Genomic DNA, 19,499 nt, shown 5'->3' on the forward strand with positions numbered 1-19,499 from the left:
TGGGTTTTTTGGTTTTTGTTTTTAATAGAATAGGGACTTTAGGGTTACCATTAGAATTTATGTAAATCCTTCCTTAGCACAATACCTCTATTACAGCACACAATAAATGTTAGATTTATTCTGGTGTATACACGTGCCACTGGATTAGTTCGTATGCAGAATATACTGAAGTACACCTTCTCCAGTCAGTTCTTTAGGAAACTGGTGGGGGGTGGGTGCTAGTTTTCCGGTACCCCAGCCAAGTGAAGGTCAAAAGCCAACCAAAAATGAGGAGTACTATTGGTACTGGTTGTTTTCCGGGCTCCAAGTGCTGTGCTACACATTGTCCACCAGGGGCCGCTGAAGCCACCTAAGCTCAGAGCGCAAAGGGGAGGCCTCCGCGCGTGCTCACTGGGTGCTGCGCGCGCCTCCGAACCCCCTGCGCCACTTTAGATTTCGCCTGCTGTTTTCCTGGTGGCTTCCCCAAACCAAACCTCTGTGGCTGAGTACGGCAGCGCTTCGGGGACAAAAATCTTTCTCTTCTCTGGGCTCCGCCTTGTTAATTGTTCCGTGGTTAAATCGAGCGGCAAGTATTTGGGTCTCCATTGCGCTGCTATTCAGGAGGTAGGGGGAGGCTGAGCCCGGCGCTGAGTTCGGGCTGACTGGGGCTTGGGCCCAGCGAGTCGGTGCCGCTGCGCGGATGTTGCGATGGCTGATCGGGGGAGGCCGAGAACCTCAGGGACTGGCGGAGGTAAACACCCAGGCGACCCTGCCTGCCCCCGCAGAGGCCGAGCTTGCCCGAGCGTGGCTTCGGTCTGAGCTCTGCTCCCCGTCCACACGCTGGAGCCCCATGCAGAGGCGGGGCCTGTGGGTTTGGAGGCTGTCGAGGGCGTGGTTGGCGTGCGGGGGAGGGGGGATTGGCGCGGATGGGGACACTCTGACTGTAGCTAGTCGGAACGCCTGCTTCCCTTAAGACCTCGAGAATTAAATATCCCCTTTTCAAAAGGAGGAAACTGAAGCTGATATGATTCAGCAACAGGTTCAAGAACTAGTCTTCTCCGTACTTAAACTAGCTTCATTTCAATTATAAAATTTATCTGACTTACTAAGAAGCAAACAAGTGGTGACTGCAACTTCCTAGTTTATTAGAATTGGTGTCACTGCCCAACAACAGCTGATGCTTGCTCAGGGACTAGAAAATCTATTTGATTATTTATTCAACAACAACAAAATATAAAATTATTTTAAAAAATTAATAATTTGCTTCAAAGTCAAGAAAATTATTTTTTTAATTAACTCCAATTTTTGGTTCCATAGTCACTCTTTCTTCATGGGCCTGAATAATTGGATTGACTGTAATTTACATTTGAAATGTTGAGAATAAAATAATTTTGGAATCTTAAAAGGATTGAGGTCTGGAATTTATTTCGGTTGCCACCCGAGAATTAGAGTTTGTATTTGGATTCCCTTTTATTTATCATAGGAAATAGTTGTTTTGATTGTTTAAAAAGTTGGGGTTGTGAGTCAGCAGCCTTACTTCTCACTTTTAGCTTCCTCATACCTTTGCAATTGAGGCTTACTGTCTATTAAAAAAAATATTTCAAATCAGGTTCATTTCAGATAGGCTGAGATCTTAAACGTTAGGGAATAGTTGTAGATAATTATGTATATGACATGATAATTCTGTATTAACCCAATTATTTGATTAATCATATAATTTCATTATCTAATTCTGCCATGCCTGGTAAACTTTCATTTGAGGGAAGTGGTATATAGTTTTCAAATTTCTCACTTTTGCTTTTCTTTTCAGAACCACCGCTAGAAATGAGATGGTATAAATAAAAAGCACCCCCTCCTTTGGGGGTGATTTTTTGGAGAAAACATTTATGCATGTTAGGTTACACATTTTTCATGTTAAAGTACTTCACTTGTATAACCATTGTGAATTGTACTTTGTCAGAACCAATGATTTTCCTTAATTTATGCAAGAAGTGCTTCTAGTTTTAGCAGTATTTCTCTGCTGGGATGATTTTGCCCTTAGGACATATTTGGCTTTGTCTGGAAACATTTTTGATTTTCAGGATGGGGGAGATTAGATTTCTATTGCATCTAGTATGTGGAAACTAGAGATACTGTTGAATATCCTACACAGGATAGTCCTCAACAGCAAAGAATTACCTGGTCCAAAATCTCAGTAATGGCAAGTTTGAGAAATTTATCATGAAATAGTACCGGGTTTGACTATAGAAAGGGGTTAGTAAGAGCTACCTTACGGAATAGTTGAGTGAATTATATGCCATATGTGCTTTGCACAGTGTCTGGCAAATGGGCTGTGACCTAATTCTCTGTAAATGTTAGCAATTATCTTTATCAATATTATTGTCCAAACTTGAATTTATTGAATTTATCAGCTCTGAAAGATTTCATTCCTTCTTTTATTCAGTCAGCAATCATGTATTGAGTGCCTATAATGGTTTGGGCACTGTTTTAATCTGTATTTACCCTTTTGACATGCAGTTTTGTTTCTGTCAAGTTTTAATTGAGAAACACTCATTCTAAATACTGAATTGGATTGGCCCATTGATTTTTTAGGTCAGGTTTATTGAGGTATAATTTCTTAACATAAAATTCACCTTTCTGCAAATTTATGGTGACTTGAAAATACTAAAATTTATGGCAAGGTGAGATTTCCCCCTCTTTACTTACATTGTTTTTAGTTAACAATCTGAAAGAATGATGATCTGAGTTTAAGGATATTTAGATCAGTTCTAACATGATGTAGATTTGTAGTAAGAAAAATGTATGTTAAATTGGTAGTTAATTGATATTAGGGGAAATAGTATATAGTATTAGAACATGGTATCTCACAGCTCTTTAAATCTTGTATTCTTAGACGTATACCATGCAGTTTTATTTCAGTATGGTCTTTTATCATAAATCATTTAATCTCTTTCTCTTTTGTTTTTCTTTTCTTTTTTTCCCCAATGCAAGAAATCTCCTTTACAGACAATAGGTGAAGAACAAACCCAGAATCCCTACACTGAACTGCTTGTACTGAAAGCTCATCATGATATTGTACGATTTCTGGTGCAGTTAGATGAATACAGGTAAGAAGCTCTAGTTATCCAATTGCCTACTGTTTGGAAAGAATTTTTAGGGAATCATATATTTAAAAACAACTTCATAATTAATATCTTTTGTAAAAATTTCAGATCTGATCATTACTAACATTTATTAGAAATCAACATCTGCATCTTGATCAAATATGTGCCAAAGTCATTTTTTGCCCAGAAGTCAGGGTGTCATATCTGGTGACTTGATGGTGATTCTTGTTTGAGGTTTTTTTGTTTTTTTGTTGTTAGTGCTTAGAAATGTTTTTTTTTTTGTTAGTTTTGAGGAAGGGAATGACTTTAAAATTTGAGTGGGAGTTAATGTTAAGGTGAACCTAAATTTGAGAAACAAATATAGGGAATGTTTAACTATGAAGTACCTACTAGGAATGTGCTATTTTTAGTGGAAGGTAAGGTAAGTAATCTGAATGTTTTGTTATTGAGGAAATCCTTTTAAAATGTGCATTATTTACTTTCTTGTCAGCATGTTCAGTGTTGTGTTTAATTGCAAATAGAGATGAGGTATGTAGGTCTTAGGACTGTATTTAGCTTATTACTGATCTTTATATCTGTTTATTAAGCCCTTATTCAACTAAATGCTTAGTAGCATGTAGCATAAAAACAATTAAATTTTGTAACTGTTTAATATTTATCTTCTCTAGAAGCTAAACTTCATGGGGGAGGCATGTTTTTCTTATTCACCACAGTATCCTTAGTACCTGGCACAGTGCCTTACATGTAGCAGGTAATTAATAGATAGTTCTTGAATGAGTGACTCCCAGACTGTTAAGTGTGCATGTTGCATGCCATCCTAACTCCCTAACCCCCTGTCTGTTTTCCCTATCAATTTTCCCACTCTCATCTCTAATTTTCTCTTTTACCTTTGATACTATCTTTTTTTTTTTTTTTTTCCACTTTTGACTCCATGGGTGACTGCTCTTGTGATTATTCCTAATTTTGACCATCACTTCTAATGTCTATTAACCTTGTTTTTTCTCTGCTTTTTTTTTTATGTCTTTGGTATTGCTTTTCCCATGTGCAGTGCAAGTGTGACGGCACCTGGAGTTAGGTCAGATTTTACAGGTTAGGGGCATAGTCCTGCAGAGCACTTCCCTCACCTCAGTCACCAGCTGCAGTCTCCAGGGGTGCCAGGCCACCCCCACTTCTGACCAGCTGGCCTCAGGTTTGATACTTACTAGAAGCACTGATAGAACTTAGGAAAGCAGTATTCTTAGGATTACAATTTTATAAAGGATACAGTCAGTACTAGCCAAGTGCAGAGATGCTTAGGACCAGGTCTAGGAAGGCCTCGAATGCAAAGCTTCTGTGTCCTTAGAACATGTCACCCTTTCAGCACATCAGTGTGTATTACCATCAAGGAAGCTTGCTCAAGCTCTGGGTATCCAGAGTTTTTATTGGGGTTCATTACTAGGAATGATTGAGTCATTTGCCACCTGGTTGAACTCAATTTCCAGCCCTTCTCTCTCTGCCCTGTCCCCACACTCCAATGCCAGGTTGAGAAGTCAGGCTAATATCTGTGGCTCAGAGCACAACCCTCTAATTACGTGGTTCATATTTCCTACATGGCTAGACCCTATCCTTAAATTGTCTAGAGGGCCCACCCTGAATCATCTCATTTGCATAAACTGAGGTGAGGTCTGGGGAGCCCAGCTCCATTCTAGAAACCAGGGACACAATCCAGCCAAATTATTTTACAATAATGTGTTCCTCAGCTTTTGCTTGAGAAGATTCGTTTCTTATATATATTACTAGCCTGTCAACATTGTTTTGTTGTGATATGAGCCAGCCAAATAATAACATGTAAACAATAGTATAATAATCTTCAGACTTTTTGGTAGTATTCATTGTTGGTATGTTCTGAGACATTGTTTATTTAGCCAGCCAGCCAGTCAGATCTTTGAAACTAAACATTTCTGGAAATATAGGATATTTGGACAGCTAGCGTTTCTTGTTATTTTACCATATTAAGTTGCTAGGTAGGTTTTAAAAAACCCAAATGATTTCTTAGGCCATAAATCACTAATATTTGGGTCTTAAGGAATCCTCAGATCATGTTGTCTGAGAAAGTTAAATAAAAAATATACAATGTACTTTCAGGATGCAATCTTTAAATTTTTATATAGAATAACTGTTAAGATTCCATTTTCATTGTTATCCGTCCTGTGAAATGTCCTGTTGGCTCTTACTACATAGAAGAAGAATCTGCAGAAAAGCCCATCTCGTAGAATAATGATCATTGTGCAAATGCTGATATTTGATTACGTGTTCCCCACAGTGATGCTCCTGTATAAATCAATTGTTTAATGAGGTAGTAAATGTTCTGTAAACAGTAAAAAATTATAGACAAGTGTATCAGTTCTCTATTGCTCTCTCAAATACCACCCCAAACTTAGCGGTTTCAAACAACCTGCTATTTACTTAACTCACTAACTGCAGGTAGCTACTGAGGGAGGCTCAGCTGGGTGGGGTACTTTTTTTTTTCATCTGTGCCTGGATCAGCTGATCTTGTTTAGGTTTACTTAATGCATGTCTGGTCAACAGGTAAATTGGCTGGGGCTGGTTGGTTCATATTGGCCTCAGCTGGGATGACTGGGCTTTCTCTCTGTATGGTTGCTCAAGTGCTTGTGGCACATAGTGATCACGGAGTTCTGATATGAGCGAAAGGGCGAACCCTGATGTAAAACTCTTCCCAAGACTCTGTATCATGTTTGCTGCTGTTTCATTAGCCAGAGTGAGCCGGGAGCTTGCACAGATTCAGTCCCTGGATAAATAAACTCTACCTCTGGAGGGGAGAAGCGACTAAGTCCTCTTGCTAATGCTGGTGGACATAGGAAGGGAGGATAATTTGTGGCCATGTTTGTTACCAATCACAGGGAATCTGAATGCCTAGAAATAGATGAAAAACCTACATTTTGGCTTTTGCAATAAAGTGAAGATTTTACTACATGAGTCACATTTAATTCTTTGTGCTCAAGTCGTTACTGTGTCAAAATTTACATCTAGTTAGATACAAGGTTTTCCTGTCAGTGAAAGACCTGTAGAAGTGTCAATGTGTGTTTGTTTTAAAAAATTTAATTCTGTCCTGAAAAACCCTGAAGCAGTCACTACTGCTAAGGAAGATATAAGAAATCTACAAACTATATACTTACTTAAATTAAGAGCATGGCATTTTCATTCTTAATTTAGTAGTTTAGATAATTTAGAATTATCTTTACCATTGCTAATGTACATTATTTGTGTATGGTCAAATTACAGAAATACATATTATACTTTCTGTGTTTTTATTTAATTTTTGTGGGCCTTACATTCTGGTTTTTTGATCAGCTGTTGTAATCCAGGTTTCACGCTTCAGGTCTTTAGATAATATCATTTTATTGAGAATTTTGCAGAAGGATTTTCTTGTTTTCTTGGCGGCTCAGCTAAAATCAGTGAGTGGAAAATTTTCACAGATTGGTTTTTGAGGATACCAAATAAATCCTGTATAACCTAACAGACAGCTGCCTTTTCTTTTCTTCTTTAGTGTTTTTTGAACATGAAGTGAGGGTCATATTGATTGGGAGATCACTAGAGAAGGCTAAGCCTCAGCAAGAGATTTCCAAAAAATGGACTGTGCTAAAATTGCATGTAATACTCTAGCATTTGACATATTAAACTAAACTGAGTTCATAACACATTTTAAGAATAGTTTTCTTTGTTGCTTATTTGACCATTCCTTGCTCCTCCAGGAAACAGACAAGGTTATGTAGGATGGTGATCATGACTGGAAAAGAATTAGGTGACCCATGAAATGCCAGACTGGAGAACAGAATGTGCCCCTAGGATAGCTGGTCCAGCTGTACATTTATAAGACACTAAACAAACTCATCCAGTTGGATAATTCACTAATAACAAACATTATGTTATATCTTTAAGGAAATATTCTTTTTTTTTTTTTAATATTTTATTTATTTGACAGAGAGAGAGCACAAGCAGGGGAAGCAATAGGCAGAGTGAGAGGGAGAAGCGGACTCCCCACTGAACGGAGAGCCCGATGCAGGGCTCGATCCCAGGACCCTGGGATCATGACCTGAGCTGAAGGCAGCCGCTTAACTGACTGAGCCACCCAGGTGCCCCATTTAAGGAAATATTCTTAAGCTAAAATTATCTTTCTCACTGACATTTGGAGAATAGAAATTAGTAGTCAAGGTGATTTAGACCCTTTTCATACCTGAGTTCCCTGCAAAGCAGATAGCAAAATGGAATGAAGCACACAAGTGGTTTATTAGAAACATCAATGAGAGGAAAAGGGAGGAAGTAGGATTAGACAAGGGGAGCTATCTCAGACTGTGGTGTAGATCTGATAGTCTCTCTAGGCCCAGTGGGGAACTCTGGAGGAAAGAATGCTCTTTATAGGAATTCTGTGTTGGATAGAAACAAATGGGACTTTTAACCCTGCCTTGCTTAGTCGCTGGCTGAGGGTCATCCAGGAATGTACGTAATTTCCTTTGGCTGGGAGCCAGCTGAGATGGTTATGACTTTGGCTTGAAAGCTGAAATGGACCCTAAAGTGAACAGCTGGAGGCAGGTAACCACATTCCTCAGAGCTGGGCAGCTTTGTCTCTTGAAGGGCTATCTGCAAGATGTATATTGCCTTTCCTATACAAACTGTATCTTGGGATCAGTAATAATCAATGAGAGGAAATTTCTCTTTATAGAAGAATTCAAGCTAGGAAGGATCATGAAATTGGAATATTGTAATTTTGCAACCTCTGATAACAAATTTAGACAGTTTATTGATGGTTGTTAACATCACATGCTCATAAAAGAAAGACTACCAGAAATTACATTTCCTGTTGGAGTATGTGAACTCCCCATGAAATGGCCCTACCAATAAGTCAAATTTAAATCTGATTAAGCCTCTAGATCTATCAATTTACCAGAAATACAGGGGACAGAGGTGCATGTTGAATGGTCGCAAAGGAAGGAAGCTAGCAAAATCCAGACTGAGAACTCTGTGACACAAATGTTTAATTGCAAGGAGAAAAATAGGAAGAAGGAATCGGTAGAATAGAAGAGACTTCAGAGATGCATCAACCACTGCAACTATGAACTTTATTTAGATCCTGCTTCTCATAAACTTAAAAAAAATCCTGAGATAGGGAAATTTGATCCTTGAGTATGTGGCGACATTAAGAAATTAAATGGTAACTTTAGTCCTGATGTAAAGGAGTTCGAAAAGATACATACTGAAATATTGCCTGATGAAATGTAGTTACTGGATTTGCTTCAAAATAATCTGCAGAGGGGGTTTTGGGTGTGTGTACAGATGAAACCGTATTGGCCATGAGTTGATAATTATTGAAGAGAGATGAGGAGTACCTGGGATTTTTGTTATGCTGTTTATACTTGAATGTATGTTTAAGTTATCCATAATGAAAAATTGAAAAATGGTATATATTTGATAGAGAGGAAATTAAAATGCCAATTTAAAAGGTATTTTTGTTTCAGAATAAAACTTTTTCTTAGATATTAGGTGCAAGAATCACACAATTGGACCTGAACATAAAAACTAATAACTGGCAAAAAGCTGGGTTAAACGATGTTGGCTTTGATATACAACCCTAGTGGGATTTCTGATTCTTCATCTTGTGTTAGGTAGCCTTGTTCACCCAAATCACTGGTACACACCTGGACATCTGCAAGCCTCCCACTCAGATGTAGGCTTCCCTAAAAAATAAGAGCAAAGCACAATGTTTCCCCTATAGAAACACATAAATCCTCAGAGAAAACCCTGCAGGGTCCTAACTGAGCATGCTCAGTTCATTCTCATACACTCATTTATTTGACCAGCCAGGCAGAGAGAGGCCAGGGATGTTTCTCTAGTAGTAGAAATTCTTTCACAGAAATTTGAGCTCAAGTGAATGGAGGCTTCCCCTGATAGAAGTCCTAGGGAGTTTTGGGTTTCTAATATTTGTAAACTTTGATGTTGTAGTTTAGCTTTCTGTTTGTGATTTGGGGAGGGAAGAATTTACGAAGGGTTTACCTCTCCTAATGACCATGAAAACTGTGTGTGTGTGTGTGAGCTAAAAAAGGACCATAGACATTCAGATATTAGAGTTATGTTAATGTATGCATTTTTCTTAAGAAAAAAGAGTTTGATGTTCCAGTAAATCTATTGAAAGGATCAGTGACATCAATGTGTATGGCTCATGAAAATGCTTTCAAGTTCCCTTCCGCTTCTCTTCCAAGTTTCCACATACTTCTCTGATTTTCTTCAAGTAGTTCGAGCATACAAGATAAGTAAAAATCTATTTTAAATGGAAGTTTTCTATTTTTTCAGTTTGGTTGGGTTTTTGGTATTGTACCATTTTTCATTTCTATTGTAAAAAATATATACTATTTTAGTTGCATCATGCATTAGAAAGTACTTGTGGATTAGGTGAGGAGTTAGTTAACCACAGGGATTTTTTGTTTTGCCATAATAATATTCTCTTTTTATTTTTCTAGTGCTTTATGGTAGATATTGAATACAGGAAGTTTTATGGACTGTACCTTTCATTATGTCCTCTAAGGTTATATTTGAATCTGTAGCACCTTTGACCTAATTGAAATAAATTCAAATGAATAAGAACTATTAAATAAGCCCTTAAGTAATAGACATAGGAATTACTTGTGAAAATATTTTGTGTTATACAAATCTTTGAAGTTTTGCTGTACTTTTCAGTTCACAGTTGCAAGAATGAGAGTACTTTCTCTGAGATGTTCAAAGGGAAGGTGTTTAAAAGGAATGACTTCTATAAATTGAAAGGAGTACAAATGAGAATTCTCAATGGATTCATGATCTGGACCCTATAACATTACTTAGTAATGTAGACTGAGTTCTTTAAGGGCAAGAACTATTCTACTGATCTTTACATACAGTATCAAATATATAGTATCAAATATACATATAATACATTTAATGCTTAATATATAGTTAGTGTTTAATATTTCTTGAATGAATGAGTGAATCAACTCTCATGATAAGTTTAGTTCTCATAATTAGGGTAGGAGAGGATGGAACATTCTAGAAGCTCTGCTATAGGTCTTCATAAAATCATGTTTCACCTTGTTAAACTTCTTTTCATGCATATAGTTTTTGCTGGGTCATTTATTTATTTATTTATTTATTTTTAAAAGATTTTATTTATTTATTTGACACAGAGAGAGAGACAGCTAGAGAGGGAACACAAGCAGGGGGAGCGGGAGAGGGAGAAGCAGGCTCCTGGCTGAGCAAGGAGCCCGATGCAGGGCTCGATCCCCGGACCCTGGGATCATGACCTGAGCTGAAGGCAGACGCTTAACGACTGAGCCACCCAGGTGCTCCTTGCTGGGTCATTTAATCATATACTCTCAATGAGTGTTTTTGAAGACATGGTTTCAAGTTGAAAGATATATGTAAGTATGGGACAGGAACATGAAAAGAAAAGGAATTTATGTATGTGTGTGGTGGGTTTCTGGGTTTTAAATTTTTTTTAATTTTAATTTTTGTTTTGACAGTATATTCATACGTTAATAATGATAAAAGGAAAAATGAGGTTACTTTAATACACTTAATGATTACCTATTTTACAGAGCCCTTGCAACACTTAAATGTTCGCTTATTCATTAATTTATTCATTGAAAAAGCATTTCTTTGGTGTTTTAAACCTCCTAGAGATAATCAGAGATTTGTTGGACTCGAAAATGCCACATCATAAACACCAATAAATATGGCAATTACTATATTTTATTGATTCTAAGAAGCCTGTTTTTTCCCTATTTTAAGATCTCTGAAATTTGGAGATACTATAAAATTGTTAGTGTCTTTCAGTTATAATTGGCAGTATAGAATGTCTTACACTTGATATCTTAAAGTTGATGAAATACATTTCTAAACAATCACTGAATTTTGAGATCTTGAAGCAAGATCCACATGTAATTGATCTTGACATTTCCCTGTCACCTAGCATGAATCTCACTAAATATATTTTGTACTAATCAGTAAGAAGCGTTTCTCTTAAAACCTTAGCTATAGACTTGAATCTTTGGATTCTATGAGTTTAGAATGTTTTAAAAAGTTATATGTAATTTTAATGCAATACAGCCACAATTCTTCCTTCCATTGAATAGTTTAAACCTTATTGGCATTTTAATTACTCCTTTTTTATAGTTCATGACTTCTTTTTAGCAATTACAATGTATCTTACTATTAGGAATTCTTGGGTTGAATTTTCATTTCTGATTTGCAGATGGCTGAAGTGTGTGCTTGACTGATTAGGATGAACTGATTATAGTTTAAGATAAACTGATAAAAGTGTAGCTAGTTTTCAATTATCCATCCTAATAGCATGGATAATTGTAATTTGCAAATGATCTCCCAACCCTTTATTCGTTATTTTATGGGTGATACTAATATGTAGCAAAGTTATATTGATTTGCATTTCTAAGCTTCATGTTTTCTCTTTAGAGGAGGTAATAACAAATACTGAAATGGCAAAAAAAGAAAAAGGCAGCAATAGAGAATATATAAGAAAATTGAAAGACCCGAATATCCACCAACTGGGTAATTGACCTCTGAGCAATAAAAAATTGGCTGTGATTTCATGCATTACATTGAGCATTGTTTAGATTTAACTTTTGTTCACTACTGATTAAATTAAAGTTTGAGGTGAAATGCTCTGTATCTCATTTCTAAACTCTCAACCGTTCAATCGTCTCTCATTGTGAACTCATGAGATTCAGACATGATAAAACAATAATGAGAAGTTAAAAATCAGGGTTAGAAAAAAGTATGTATTTTAAACCTGCAGTCTTCTAGAAAGGAGAAAAGCAATTATAAGAGTTTCAAGAATCAATAGAAATTGATGTTTTATACCAAAGAAAACTTAAGACCTTGAGTCCTGCCTCCCCACCATCACTATACAAATAAAAAGAAATCAATAGGCCTAGAAACATAAACTATTAAAGATTGACGTTCAGCAACTATTTTTGATACTTAGGCATTGTTTCGTATTCTGATTCAGAAAAATGTATGTTATTAAATAAGAAATTGTATTTTTAATTTAAAAATGTTTTCTTTTTAATCTCCAGATTTTTTATATACTTCATTTTGAAATAAGAATAAATGTTAGACATGGATTTAAAAAATAATTCTGCATGTGATTTCTTACTAGTTACCTAGGAAGTTCTAAAGGTCCTTCCATTGAAAAGATACATAGTTCTATATTAAAAAATTGTTAACAGACTTTGGTGAGGATGTATTTAACTAATTTCCCGTCTCCTGAATAATCTCTTAGCTCCTATAGTAGGAGATGTAATTGAAGGATTTAGAAATGAATACTGAAATGAGCCAGTGAAGACAACAGTTACTTACGGGACTCCGAAACTGAGCATGAGAAATTAGAACTTGAAGCTCAGTTTGGAGTTTTAAGGAAATGGCTGAAGTAGTGAGATTTTATGGATCTCATATAGTGGTAAAATTTGTAAGAATTTCCTGATACTCTGAGTAACAAAGTAACTTTTGTGTCTTAGTGTATCAGTTCCCCAGTGATAGACCTGAATGGCTAACAGTGTTTCCTGTAATGAAGACATTCAGGGCATACCCAGATTTTGTGAAACCCACTAACAGTCTTGCAAGGAAGAACACATTTTTAAAATGTCATAGCTCCCAGTGGATTATCATTATTAATGTTTTTATTATTATTATTATTAATGGTTGTTAACTATAAGGGGCCAGTTATGCACAGTTCATAGCTGGCTTTCTATAATACCACTTCTTTCCTTTTCAAAAAACAAATCTTGAATTTAGGTGAATGAAAGTGATATGGGAACAACTTTGGATCAATTTTGATTCATTAAAGAATCATTTACAAACTTATATACTACATTATTAATAAATTACTTGACATGCTTATGGTGTGATTGCTGTATACCACGTGTTGGGACATTGCTTGAGAACAGTGCTTTCTTGATTTTACTGTAATGCATTCACTATGATGAGTAATCGTGTACAACAAATTATTTTTCTTGGCATTCTTTATATCATGGATATCTTCTACTCTACAAAATGTATACGATTGTTCCTTTATGTATAGTGAATGGGAAGTAAAGAGGAGAGAGAAGCTATAACCGAGTTCATCACAGCTCTTTTCTCATGGCAGGAAATAAACTTTCCTTTACCTTTTTGCATTTCAAACATATTCACTAAAAAAACAAAACAAAAACCCTCAAAAAACCTCAAAGCTTCCAAACTAAGAACACAGTATTTACATGAAAAGACTAAGAGCCAAGTGGAGCTAAGGAGAGATCTTGGCTTTAAATAGTAAAGTTAAAATATCTTTACAGAGAAAATAATAGAAATAATGAACTTATCTAGAGACATGATTCCTTTGTTCCACTCTTGGAATATCACTTCCTATCAGTGAAGCTCTTCCTCAGTTTGGTTTCATATCACCTGTCAGGGTTTAATCATATTTTTAAAGCCAGGAAGGACTTGTCTCCTTCTTTCTTACAGTTTTAGCAGTTGATTCATTGTAATGCTGTGAATGGCTTTATTTATCTTTGGATCTCAGTACCTGGCATAAAACCTAGAAGGTAGTCCATAATTATTTGTTGAATTAGCTTAACTTAATCAGCCTTAATATTAGTCAAAATACCATTAATAAATTCTGATAGTTCTTAGAAATTTTAGCATATAAATGTCACCAGAAATTTCTTTTCTTTTTACCTTTTTTCTCTACCCAGATTTGCATCTGCTGGTGATGACGGAATTGTAGTTGTGTGGAATGCCCAGGTGTGTATTAATTCTGTGTGAATTGTGTAATAAGGACATGACTGTATAGTTGAGTTTGCATTCATAAACACTATTTGGGTATATACCTGCATATGAGTATACTGAAACTAATTAATACTTGAAAAAGGCTACTTACGATGAATCCATTTAAAATGGGGGGGCCAATATTTCATAGTAGAGAAAGTTTTAATCTTACTGAACAAAATTTAAGTTATCAGCAACTATGTACTGACTCTGAAAATGAATCAAATGTTGATTTATTTTTGTGGGAGATAGAATTTTTATTTCAAACTTGTACGATAGCATAATGTAATATTCTTCTCATGTTTGACTTTAATAGGAATGTAATAAAAGGCTAATTTTTTTTCAAAAATATTTAAGGCTTCACCAAACTTTTAAGGCTGATCTTTTGATACTCAAATTATTCTCTTTTGAAACATTTATCTTCTCACTGTTACTTGGATTGTTACCTGGTCTGACTCTTTCAGATCCTCATTTCTCAGTGGCTTTGACAGTGATTAAAGCAGTTATTTAACATTATGTTCACCATGTTCATGAAATCCTGCAACCTTGGAAGGATTTGCAATTTATATTATATTTACATTGGATCTTTTGTGTTTACTACTTGGGAAAGTCAGTGAGAGACTGATAGCTGAAGACACTGGATAGATAGGAATAGCTGTTGTTGTTAGAGATGGAGTGGAGACTGAGTTTATGAGTGGTTGAACTACTACTCTTGGATGTGTACAGTATATGTATTGTGTTGTTATGCTAACTTTTATTTCCCTCAACAACATTTTAACTTTGGAGATTAGATAACAAATACTTGGATAATGAGGACTCCCTATTTTTTTCCTACAGATTAGTTACTGATTTTTTTATGCTTAATTTATACAATTCTTAAAACCACATGGTATGGTTTTAAGAATATCCCTTTAAATTCATGTAAAAATATGCTAAAAATTAGTATTTTCTATTAGAAAATAATTAATTATGGCTACTCTTTCAGTACCTGTTTAGATTCTATTTGATTGCTTAAAGTTAGATTATAGCATCTAAGTAATTAAAAATGCAATTATGTTATTTTCTACATGGTGATTCTTCTAAATGTTGTCATTTAAGATTATTTACGTTATAAATATGATATGAGCCTATTGAAATTTTTATTGGTATTTCAGACAGGAGAAAAACTTCTGGAACTTAATGGACACACTCAAAAGATAACAGCTCTTATTACATTTTCTTCCTTGGAAGCTTGTGAAGAAAAAAACCAACTGATCTTGACAACCTCTGCTGATAGAACAGTTATTATATCCTTAAATCTGGAAGAAAGTGAAATAGCTATAGTGACCCAAGGGACCAGTACATACATTATTAGATTTTAGCCTTTGGGGGCTTGTCTGTGCATTCATTTTAGCAAAAATGATTTTGCTCTAGCCTTCATAATACACTTCTTAAAAGTATTAGGCATCTGAAAAGTGTTAGACTGGAAATAGGTTAAAGGCTTATTGTTGATAGAAACCCCATGACTAAAGCTGTTCTTTCCAGAGTTACTATTATATCAAGTCATAGAAAATGGAGAATTTGGGCTTAAAAGTACTTACTTATCTTAGTTTGTAAGAGATATTTAAAGAAACAGAGATGAGTTAGACTGGAGAATAATTTACATTTTTGTCTGTACAGTATTATACAGCAAAAGAAATGTAACGGCCCCAACCCATAAGAACCTTCTGAACATCTGAGCTTGGCAGAAAAGTGAATTACCATATGCTTAGTGTTTAATATTTAGTTTTTAAAAATAATTTTAAAAGAGTAGATTCTCCCCCTCCCCTGTTTTTAGATAAAAATTTAAGATGTAACAAAATGGTAAAGTTCTCTAGAGAGCACTTATGTGTGCCAGGCATTGTTGTGTTTAACATATATTACATATGTTTTTACATATATTCCATATTACATATATTAACATGTTTAATTCATATAAGTATTTTTATTCTCAATTCCAGAAAAGAAAAGAGAGGCACAGAGAGGTTAAGTAACTTGCCCTAGGTCATACAGCCACTAGAGGGCAGATGGCAAGCAGTCTGACTGCAGGGTCAGAACTCTGAACCACTGTATATTATTGCCTTCATAAAATACTTCCCTTAAACAAATTCAGCCTTTAATATTTATATGAGGAATTAGATTTGTGAAGGCCTCAGCCAAATACTTAAAGGAAACTGTAATCTTACTTTAAAAAAAAAAAGGTATCCGAGATTAGCTTTAAATTGTGCTTATCTGAGAATTCTGTTTAAATAGTTTGAAGCATTAGGAAAGTAAGTTTTGGAGTATGCCCAAAGGAGTAGGTGTTTCCTGGGCTTCTACAGAACCAGGACAGACCTTATTATACACTTCATTATTTTTTTAAAGATTTTATTTATTTACTTATTTGAGGTAGAGAGAGAGAGCATGTGAGCGCATGCAAGCCTTAGCATGGGCGGGGTGTGCAGAGGAAGAGGGAGAAGCAGACTCCCCTGCTGAGCAGGGAGGCCCGACCTGGGGCTCAGTCTCAGGACCCTGGGCTCATGACCTGAGCTGAAGGCAGATGCTTAACTGACTGAGCCACCCAGGCGCCCCATAACACACTTTAAATGAGTTCATTAGCTCAAGTGATTTCTAGACAGATTGCCAATAGGTGAAAAAATTTCAAGGTAAGATTTACATGCGGTAAACTGTATTTTGTGGTGATGACAGTGTTGCATAAGCAATATTACATATATTTAAGAGTAATTTTATTACTACTGTTCCGTTGAGACAAATATTATTTTAGGGCCTAAGCTTTTTGTTTGTTTTCAGTATCAGTATAATCTCCAAAAATAGAATTTAAAATACTTTGTTTTTATTAGACCATTCCTGAGGTACTATAATAATGCTTAGAGGCAAATACTAAATTGCTGTTATAGTATGGAGATGAGTAGTTGAGACATTATCAATATGAACTTTATTTTTAAATGATGGTATCGAGTCATTTTCTTCATTGAATTTTCTTGTTAAAAATAATTCCAGGCTGCTTGAGCCTCCACTGTTAACAAACTTTATTAAATGTTGAAGATAAATTTTTAATTTTAGTCAGGTGATAGTCTTAAGTTTATCCATATACATGTGTGTGTGTATATATATATATTTGTATGCATGTATATAAATGTGTGCTCAGACATGCTGTAAAATGTATATGTTATCTTAGGAAATGGGGTGAAAAATTTGAAAATCGTTACGCTCCTTAAGTCAAACTAACCTTGGACACTTAATGGAGGTCTTCTAATTATTTTAAATATGTTTACAAGTAATACACTGTAACTGGCTTCTTTGAATTAGTATAACAGTAGTAAATTCTGCCATGCATGTTGAAGGAGCTTTCAAGTAAGAATTAATGGAGTTGATAGTTTTTAGTATATATACTTTATGTTCAATGTTTATTAGATTATGGTGGACTATTTTAGAGAATAAGTTTGAAATTTAAACATTTGTAATATTTAATGCCTATAAATATTCAGTATTCAGACCATTCATTCTGTTGACATTTTCAGATAGTTTAATAGTAAAATTTGCCTCAAACTTATTTTAGATTGTAAGCTTGCTGTGCTAAGTTGATAACTCACTATATGATTTAATTTTAGTAATAGTATAAATGCTAAATATTTTATGCTTTATTTCAAGATTTTTCTACCTGAATGTGTAACATTTATAATTTAATTATTAGAAAACTTATCTCCTGGGGCACCTGGGTGGCTCAGTCGTTAAGCGTCTGCCTTCGGCTCAGGTCATGATCCCAGGGTCCTGGGATCGAGCCCCGCATTGGGCTCCCTGCTCGACGGGAAGCCTGCTTCTCCCTCTCCTACTCCCCCTGCTTCTGTTCCCTCTCTCGCTGTGTCTCTCTCTGTCAAATAAATAAATAAAATCTTTAAAAAAAAAAAAAAAAATAGAAAACTTATCTCCTAATTGAGATTTTAACGTTCTGTTTAGAAATTATTTCTTAACATAAGTTTAGTTATGGGATTGTGATACTGGCAGACAAGTTCGGAAAGTATCCTGCTTCCAGTCTACTATAAAGGTAAAATCTTAAGCTATTATTTTATGATAATAAAGTTTTTGTTTCAGAAAAAATGTTTAATAAGTTAGATGAAATTACTTTTGTTGGTTTTAAGAATTATTTCTTCCACACATACCTACAGTCATTTGATTGTAAGACTGGATTTTTGAGAGCTTATATATTAAATGTTAGAATGTTTGAATTTGAAATTAGATCAAGGGGTGAATATATAACAACATAAGGAAAAGGATAGTACCTAGTATGTTTCTTGTAGATAATTCTAGGGAGAGATGTTACTTGCAGAATGACTATACCAGTAGCTAGTCTGGTTTTTTTTGTACTTTGAACTAAAAGCATGGATTTATTTGTCCCTCAATCTATGCTTTTTATAAGGTCATAAAGATGAGACAAATCAATTACTTCATTCCAAAGAAATGTTATGTGGCTAATTGGCTACTACTATTAGTTTCATTCATTTTACAAACAAATAGTAGTTGGGGCTTGTTACATGATAGGAAGTCTGCCCCATGTTGGAGAGAACTTGGTTACTTTGATTCTTACAGAAGAAATTACCTAGGATGTTCTTAGAAAGTGCCACTGTTTTTCAATAATGTCAGCAAGTTTGAGGATAGAGTCTTGTAAAATGTGATGTTTCCTTATTTGTTTTAAAGATAATTTTTCTTTATATTGGAGCTAACACTTTTTTTTAAAATGTAAAAAGAATTGCTGTGTGCCAGTAATCAAGGTATTTGATTTTTTTCCTAAAAAGCAGCATCTGTGGTAGACATCTTGTGCTACTATTGCTATTCTTATTATCAATTTAGTAGAGCTTCCAGGGAAGAAAGTGCCCAGAAATGCTTGTATCCAATTTAACAGTGGACTCTCTTTGAGGAAGTTATTAAAGTATTGATTTGATGAAAATTTCCATGGTTTATTTGATCTGAAAAGATGCTTTTTTAAAATTCCCTAAAAAATATTCTTGCTGTTTGACAGAGGTCATAAGGTTTCAAATGAAAATACATGAGTGAAGGAATAGAGAATAGGAACAGGAGAAAAAGTTTGGTGTATTTTGGACAAATTCCTTTGGTGAACTGTTTATAGGAACTGATCATTAAGAGGTATCTTATTCCACTATGGTGAAAGTACTTTTTAAAGAGGTTTTACTATAGGGGCGCCTGGGTGGCTCAGTCGTTAAGCGTCTGCCTTCGGCTCAGGTCATGATCCCAGGGTCCTGGGATCGAGCCCCGCATCGGGCTCCCTGCTCGGCAGGAAGCCTGCTTCTCCCTCTCCCACTCCCCCTGCTTGTGTTCTCTCTCTCGCTGTGTCTCTCTCTGTCAAATAAATAAATAAAATCTTAAAAAAAAAAAAAATAAAAAAATAAAGAGGTTTTACTATAATGTTAGTTAGATGGTTGTATTTACTCCTGCTGTGATCATGTTTCACATAAGACATTGATAAAAACAGCATTTCACTCATTTTATTTCAGTGATTCAGTTCTTCTTGAAGAGATAATTTATCAAATTCAGATCTCT

The 19,499-nt window shown here is 35.3% G+C and overlaps 1 protein-coding gene across 3 annotated transcripts in view; it reads left to right on the plus strand.

The window, feature by feature from the left end:
* The first annotated feature begins 396 nt into the window (after positions 1 to 396).
* Positions 397 to 19,499, plus strand: part of WDR41 (WD repeat domain 41) — a 53,281-nt gene continuing 34,178 nt past the window's right edge. For all 3 annotated transcript variants that reach the window (XM_032404146.1, XM_032404147.1, XM_032404149.1), the window contains exons 1-5: positions 397 to 730; positions 2,971 to 3,086; positions 13,853 to 13,901; positions 15,080 to 15,211; positions 17,926 to 17,988. In XM_032404146.1, coding sequence (XP_032260037.1) covers positions 680 to 730; positions 2,971 to 3,086; positions 13,853 to 13,901; positions 15,080 to 15,211; positions 17,926 to 17,988 — 411 coding nt within the window. In that variant the 5' untranslated portion in view covers positions 397 to 679. The remainder of the gene's footprint in view (positions 731 to 2,970; positions 3,087 to 13,852; positions 13,902 to 15,079; positions 15,212 to 17,925; positions 17,989 to 19,499) is intronic.

Source organism: Phoca vitulina, unplaced genomic scaffold (genome assembly GCF_004348235.1).
Source record: "Phoca vitulina isolate PV1807 unplaced genomic scaffold, GSC_HSeal_1.0 scaffold6, whole genome shotgun sequence".
Classification (NCBI taxonomy): Eukaryota; Metazoa; Chordata; class Mammalia; order Carnivora; family Phocidae; genus Phoca; species Phoca vitulina.